Source organism: Myotis brandtii, unplaced genomic scaffold (assembly GCF_000412655.1).
Source record: "Myotis brandtii unplaced genomic scaffold, ASM41265v1 scaffold966, whole genome shotgun sequence".
Classification (NCBI taxonomy): domain Eukaryota; kingdom Metazoa; phylum Chordata; class Mammalia; order Chiroptera; family Vespertilionidae; genus Myotis; species Myotis brandtii.
The window spans coordinates 44,856-53,395 of NW_005372000.1; the positions used below are offsets into that span (position 1 = coordinate 44,856).

Sequence of the window (8,540 nt, forward strand, 5' to 3'; positions counted from 1 at the left end):
ATCTCATAATCTCATATCTTGGAGACTCCCAAATCTCAATATGAAACAGGGCTTAAAAGCCCCCAGGGACCACATAGCCCTGGGGGAAAGCATGGTACAAATATGTATTTAGGGGAAAATAAAACCCCCAACCATAGCTGGCCTCTAATTGAGGGCAGTCCAGAAAGTAATTCACGTGGTACAGATATGGCACCATTAGGATTAGAAGTTGAAACCGCTCATCCAATCTTTTTCCTCTTTCATGAAATTTATTTTATACCTATTATACCAAACAGGATTTTCAACATTGACATATAAGCACCCTAATATGACAAAGCAAAAAAAAAGCTTATATCTTATGATAAACAAGACACATCATGACATACAGTCTTTAAACATTATTGCACTTTAACTTTCATAATTTGGCAATGAATTTATGATAATTAAAATAAAGCAAAATGCATATATGTGTGTTATTTTACAAGTGTTTAGTTATTTGTTATTCTGAATTCTCAACTATTACACTCATTAATTTCAAAAGAAAAAATAATTAATAATAAAAACATTTTTATATAACAAACTTCTGATACTGAGAAATCCTGTTATTAAGAATTTATTTTTGGGTAAATTCTTCCTTTGCCTTAGTAGTTTTCTCTTTTAACGTAAATCCTAAAAGTTAAACTTTTGTTTCCTGGAAAGAATTTCTACATCTCTCCTTTTTAATTTATTTTTAATTTCTTTGTTTTTTTCTTTCTTTTCTGTGATATTTTTGCAACTTTATTTTTCTTTCCTTAAATATTTTGCCATCATTCATTCTTTTCCCTTATAAAAGTTAGTTTCTAATTGTCTACTTGCTTCTTTTTTATAGAAATTCTTTCATTGTTTTATGGGTGAAATATATTATCAGATATTTCTGAAAGATATTGATGCTGAAAATATTTTCCTGAAAAAAATAGTAAGGATGGTGATATTTGACCAATACAGAGGGAAATATAGTCTTGTCTTTGTTGTAAAGTAATATACATTCACACTCAATATTCATATTATTCTGCATATAATAACACTAAGCCTATTTTCAGTTATATATAGGAAAAACAACTTTCCTTTTTTAAAAATATATTTTTTATTGACTTCAGAGAGGAAGAGAGAGGGAGAGACAGAAACCTCAATGATGAGAGAGAATCATTGATCAGCTGCCTCCTGCACATCCCACATTAGGGATGAGCCTGCAACCCGGGCATGTGCCTCAACCAGGAATGGAACCATGACCTTCTGGTCTATGCTCAACCACTGAGCCAGGCTGACCAGGCAACAACTTTCTAATTCCTCTTATCAAGTGGACCTCTTATGCATTTCATTCCTTCCCTTCTAAGTCCTCTCATAAATATGGAGAAATGGTCTTTAATAGACATCATGGCATATGATTTTGTACCCCCCTAGCTGATATTAAGAACTATATATAAACAGATTTCATTTCACCTTTCACACCTATAAGTTCTTACATCATAATATTTATAAGCATGTATACTTGCTTAATATAGTTTTTAATTAGAAAAACAGACAAAAAATATTTTAAGCAAGCATATTTCAAAGATTTTCTACCTTAAGAAACTTGGAGTATGTCTGCCATCTGCTAGTTTATTGTTTATGCCACTTAAATAATATATTACCTAATGCTAGTAATCTTGAAACAAAGCATACTTCAAGAGGAAGGCTTGCCTCTAGGCTTTTCACTTATTGTAACTCTCTGCTTAGGAATGAAGCTGTACTTCCTGTACTTTCAATAATCGACAATTTACTATGGGTAGAAGCTCTGTGGTATAGAGCTAGTTTTGTTTTATCTATGTGCTTTAGTGAATGGTTTCATTCACTGTAAAAGAAAAATCTAGATCTGCAGGGTTTCTGCCCTTTCTAGCTGCCTGTTCTAGAAGAAAGATGTACCATTTCACCAGATTCCTTCTCACTGTTTTCACCTTCCAATATAGCCTGCGCTCATTTCTACAAACCAAAGGGATGATATTAAATTGTCATGTTGTTCTCTGCTTCCTTCCCCCAAATCCCTTCACTATTGAAAACATTCAATCCAGTCTTCTGTGTCTCCTTAGGCTTGATCAAGATCCACTAAAAAAAATTACAACTTTAAGGAAAACTGTATTTCTATTGAGGTAGAGGAGAAACATTGCATTTAACAGTGCAATGTTTCAAATGAACATATTATACAAATGTATTAAATAAACTATATTTTAGTAAGTTTCTAGTACAGATGATTCTGAAATTATTTATTAAATACTTTTGAGAAAGCTTTGAGACCTATACATGCTACATAGGTAAAGTTACAGCAAAAGTTAAAAAACTGAAATTGAAGTGTTCTGGGAAGTTAGATACAATTCCAGGTTTATACTTCAATAGATATCAGACACAGTTCATATATTTATTCTAAAAAATTGTCAAAATTTTAGGATAATTATTAAGGTTACTTTCCCCCTGCTCAAATATATTTTAAAATACAGATGTAGTTTCAACAAAGCTAAATTCACCTCCTCTCTGATCAGGGACCTATGGGACATTTATCTAGGAGCCATAAAGAAATATTCATTCCCCTTTTGCTTGGAAAATCCCCAGAGGTATCACTAAGTGTTGTTAAATAAGGTTCCCAACCAATACTGTGCAATTTTTCTGAGCAATATCATCATGAATGGAAATTTTAAAACATCTGACATCAGGGTGAGTTTGGGTAACAAAAGAAAAATATATAAGATGCACAGAAAATGTGCAACTAAATAGGAGGAATTTGAGTCAGAGGGTAGTTGATTAAGGAAAACTTGTATTATGTCACTCTTAAGACTTCTGAAAACAAAGAGCATGGCAAACTGCCTTAAAAAGGGAGAAGAAGAAGGGAGAAATGTTAAATGCAGTTTAGGTAGTGGAGGGAGGAGACTCCATGATGCTGATGTGACCAGGAGAAGGGGATAACGTTACAGGCAAGTACATTTCCATACCATAATAGAAACACTTCTTTGCCCTTGATAGATAGAAAACTCTTTCTTTGGAAGAGACAATGACAATGAATTAGTATAAGAGTTTGGAGGAATCCCAGTGACCATGTAGTTCAACTTCTTATATCATGCATGACACATGTTATCTTCCTTTGCTGCATACAACTGATGATATTTTTTATATTACTGGACATTTCTATCTGCATGAATCAACAACACTCCTTGAACCCAAATCTACATTTCTATAACTTTTCCTATTCACCAGATGTATTCCCTTAGCATGTACAAAATAATAGAAAAGGCAGTTATTTGCATCTAATTTGTGTATTCATCCCAATTATAAATATCTTCAATTTCATTCTTTTAATCTTTAAGATTTCAGATATCTTGTAATTATGCTTGCCTTCCTCTGATGCACTCTTAATTTTCAATAGGCACATTAATTTCTAAAGGTATTTTTGTATAAGTAAGGAGAACAACCAAAAAGAAGGTTTTGAAAACCATTTACTCATTACACAACATTTTTCTTGTAGCAGTCACTATTTAAAGTGCAAAATATATAGCAGTGAACAAAATAACAGAATTTCCTGGAGGGACCAGAGGCAATACTAATTGCAGTGGAGTAAGGAAAATATGGAAAGGGAGATTTTATACCAAGATTGGCAGGGGTCTGGGGTTACAATTTTAAATTGGGAGATAAGCTTTGCTTTGGGGTTGACACTGAGTCGAGACTGGGAACTGTTGAAGGTATGTGCCATGGTATTATCTGGGATAGCACAATCATGCATTGGAAGTAGCAAGTGGAAATGCCCTGAATTGAACACATGTTTACTGAGATTGAGAAACCTCCAGTATGTATGAATAGATTGAGAAGGTCAGAGTTTGAATAGGGGGAGACTCATTCAGAGATTTAAAATGGTCTTAATAGACTATAGGATGTTGTGGCTTTTGCTCTGAGAGAGATGTAAGACTACTGGAGGGTTAAGCAGTGCATAGACATGGTTTTACTTACATTTACTTTACAAAGCACAACAAGGGTAATAATATTAACAATACTGTGACTGTACTATATATTTTGTTTATTATGTTCAAAGCTGTGGTGAAAATCTCCATGGTTTACTCCACTTAGAGTTTACAGCATATGACAGTTGAATAAATTGCTTTATAAAGTCAGTGCTAATATTTTCCTGCTTGTATCTCTTTTATATGTTGATATTATTTATATAGCATTATTTTAAAAGTTTTCTACTGTTTAAAACTAATGGTTTAAAAAAACCCACTTATATAGAAAACCTAGGCTAAATCATCCCCCGCCCCCAACCCATCTCAAATAAAATAGAGAAAGAGAGAAAAGAGAAGCAATCAGAATTAAAACGTTGGAAAAGTTATTCTATAGAATAATTGTTGAAAATTCTATAAAATATACAATATTATGCTGTGGTAAGATGATTGATCATGAATGATCCAAGTTCATGATCTCGAACAAACAATATCCAAGGAAAAACTTTTAGAAACAGGATAAAGAAGATTTTTCTCAAAAAAAAAAAAGTTCCTGGAATCTTATTATTTTTATAAAAAAAAACTTTCAGGCGAAATCCTTGTCCCAGAATATAGTAGAAATATGGAAAGTTAAGTGTTATCAAAATAATTAATTAATGAAGATGCCATCTTATCCAACATAAATTTTCATAGTCACTTGGGGGCTAAAAATAATACACCAAAAGAAGACACAAAATTTATAAATATTTAGAGATATAGGCCATGCTTATCTACATAGTGATTTGGGAAAATTAATAGAAACTATGAGAATTAATTAGAGCTCAATAATGTCATTGGTAAAATGTAAATACTAAAATCTTTCCTGTTTACCAGCAAGAAACAAAAAAGATATAATGCAAAGTGCACATGGCCATGTTTTTTAAAAATTTATTTTTATTGTTGAAAGTCTTACAGTTGTTCCCTTTTTTTCCTCATTGACCCCTTCTAGCCTGCACCCACCCCTGTCCCAGCGTAGCCATGTGATATTTTTAAGTTGTACTCAGTATAAAAGTTTTTTTTAAAAAATCCTCACTCATAGATATGCTTAGAGAGAGGAAGGGAGACAAAGGGAAACATCTATGTGAGAGAGAACATTGTTCGGTTACTTCTGTACATGCCCCGACTGGAGATCAAAACCAGAACCCAGGTAATTACCCTGATGGGGAACCAAACCAGCAACCTTTCAGTGCACAGGATGATGCTCAACAAACTAAGCCACTCTGGCTGGGCAGTATATTCATTTTTGACCTACCAAATCTTCTGTCCTTGATTATTCTGACTTGGAAAATCCAGACTTGCCAGGTTAAGACTTGTAGATAGATCTTCCTCAGCCACACAATATCTGTGTGCAATCAGTAGATGGTCACAAAATTTGATTGGCTATAATCCAGTGTACACATCTGAAAGGACTTATTGGAAGAAGGAAAATTATGTGAGGAATGAATGGAACCAGTGTTGTTTAAACAAGGTCCATAATTTGGAAATTGGTCAAGAGGGCAAAAGCAAGTATTAGTGACTGGACTGGGAATTTAAGCAGGTACATACAGAAAGAGTTTATAATACAGTATAAAAGTAAGATAGACCATGGCTTTGTTACTATGTTTGCACTATGTTTACATTCTTTTGATTCAGTTACACACTCAAGACCTCTAAGTAGAATCAAAGAACACAGTCTGGGTGTAAAAAGATAATTTCTCTCCTGAAATTATTATTTACTAGAGGCCCGATGCACAAAATCCATGCAAGAGTAGGCCTTCCTTCCCCTGACTGCCAGCACCAGCTTCCATCTGGCACCTGGGATTGGGATTCCCTCGCAGCCCCAGCTTTTTCCAGAAGATCATCTGGAAGGATGTCCGGAAGGATGCCCGATATAATTAGCATATTACACTTTTATTATTATAGATAGTATGCAAAAATACTTTATTCATCTTTTATCTTCAGCTAAAAATAAAACCACTGCTATCTTCTTGTATAGGACATCTTTCTTAGTTGGAAAGGTAACATGCTTTGCAATTGACCATTATGCATGGAGCCAACAGTACCAGCCTGACACCAAGATACTTCATCCTCAATGGGATTCCTGTGTTGGAAGCCTTACACATCTGGATTTCCCTGCCATTCTGCTTCATGTACATCATTGCTCTCGTGGGGAATTGTGGTCTCATCTACCTCATCATCCATGAGGAGGCCCTACATCGACCCATGTATTACTTCCTAGCCTTGCTGTCACTTACAGATGTTAGTGGGTGTACTTCATTTGTCCCCAATATGTTAGGTATCTTTTGGTTTAGTCTCAAAGAGATTGACTTTGATGCCTGCCTTGTGCAGATGTTTTTCATCCACATGCTGACAGGCATGGAGTCTGGGGTTCTTATGCTTATGGCCCTGGATCGCTATGTGGCCATTTGCTACCCTCTGCGCTATTCCACCATCCTCACCAACACCACAATTACCAAGGTTGGGCTTGCCACCTTCTCTCGAAGTGTGTTAGTCATGATCCCATTTACATTCTTGATCAAGCGTCTTCCTTTCTGCAGGGGCAACCTCATCCATCACACCTACTGTGACCATATGTCTGTGGCCAAATTATCCTGTGGTAACATCAAGATTAATGCTATTTATGGTCTCATAGCTGCCATATTGATTGGGGGGTTTGATATGTTCTGGATCTCCATGTCTTACACTATGATTATTCATGCTGTAGTCAATCTGTCATCTGCAGATGCTTGACAAAAAGCCTTCAGCACGTGTACATCACACATCTGTGCTATTGTCATCACCTATGTCCCAGCCTTCTTCAACTTCTTCACTCACCGCTTTGGAGGACGCACCATACCACACCATGTCCACATTTTCATAGCCAATCTCTACCTGTTGTTGCCTCCCACCTTGAATCCAATTGTCTATGGAGTGAAGACCAAGCAGATCCGTGAAGGAGTTATCAAATTGTTCTTTAGAGAGAAAGATATATTGAGTATGAGATAAACCTATGAGGGCAGAATTCTGAATTTAGCATAAAGATAAAGAAAAACGTTATAGTAGAAGAAGAGTATATGCAAAATTAGACCATCACAAGATCAGGAGAAAATACATTAATATTCTGTTATAAAATCATGCAATTTTTAACCTAAGACCTCTAATTAGATAGAAAAAAATAAAGTAGACAGGAAATAATTATATTTTTTGCACAGTTTGACTTTAGTTAAAACCTGTGAAATGGACACAGAGTGGAATAGTTAGGATATTCAGCTTCAAACAAACTCCTAATGATTCATGCACTGTGGTCTAGGCAGTGTGGGGGATAAAGAAGGTCAGATAGCTTAGGGAGTCACTGGGAGATTGGGAAAGGCACATAAGCAAACTGTTCCTATGTGTTACAGGAAAGCAAGAAACACTTCCCCAGAATGTCTGTGCTGGATTCCAGAGGTCCTTTTAATTTCATATTTATGTGAAATTTGTATAACTTTAGAAACAACTCCTTGTCTTCTCATTTTATCTCTGGCAACTGTTACCTAGGTAATTATTTGTATTCCTATGAATATACTACTGAACATACAAATTAAGCTGGAGGAAATAAGAACACTGGAGTTTATCATAATCTGGTAGGCATTCCCTGGAGTGAATATGAAGCAGAAAGACATTTTGAAAGACATTGTGGATACTATTTGGCAGCTGTTTGTGGGAAGGATCTATAAATAGTAGAAAGGAGACTTGAAGAAAATCTAATGTAATTCATCAATCAAGGATGCCTGCATTTCAGTGCTTTACTTGACTTTAATACAGAAGGAGAAACAGTTGAGTGCTCAGGAACAATGGGAAAAGGAATACTTTATTTACATTTCTGGAAATAACAAAGAAAACAATGGAATGATAAATGTGGTATGCAAAAATAGTAAGATAGAATGAAAAGTGAGAAAAAATAAGAGCATATCTGACAGAAAATTGGAGTAACACAATGTGATCAGGTGTGGATACAAATGCATATGTAGGTAGAAATATTAAGTTATATTGATTGAGTATATTCTTATCTGCTATTATGAAAATATATTTTAATATCATATTACATAGTTAAATGATTATAAAATTTATTAATCATACCATGTATTTTTATAATTTTCATATATTTTAAAGCAAAACCTGTGTTTAAAAAAATATTTAGCCCAACTGGCATGGCTTAGTGGTTGAGCATCGACCTATGAACCAAAAGGTCAGTGTTTAATTCCCAGTCAGGGCACATGCTCGGGTTGCGGGCTCAATCCCCACGATGGCCATGCAGGAGGTAGCCAATCAATGATTGTCTCTCAACATTGATGTTTCTATCTTTCTTTTTCTCTCACCCTTCCTCTCTGAAATCAATAAAAATATACATATTTTAAAAATATTTAGATGAGTGGATAAAAAAGCTGTGGTACATAGATACTTTTCAAAAGAAGACATAGGAAGGCCAAGAGACATATGAAAACATGCTCAAAGTCACTAATCATCCTAGAGATGCAAATCAAAACAACAATGAGGCACCATCTCACA

General features: G+C 34.8%; 1 protein-coding gene across 1 annotated transcript; it reads left to right on the forward strand.

The window, feature by feature from the left end:
- The first annotated feature begins 6,035 nt into the window (after positions 1-6,035).
- On the forward strand, positions 6,036-6,998 carry LOC102250320 (olfactory receptor 52N2-like). The gene is given in 1 exon segment (XM_014533323.1): positions 6,036-6,998. A coding segment is annotated over 1 exon segment (963 nt).
- The last annotated feature ends 1,542 nt before the right edge of the window (positions 6,999-8,540 follow it).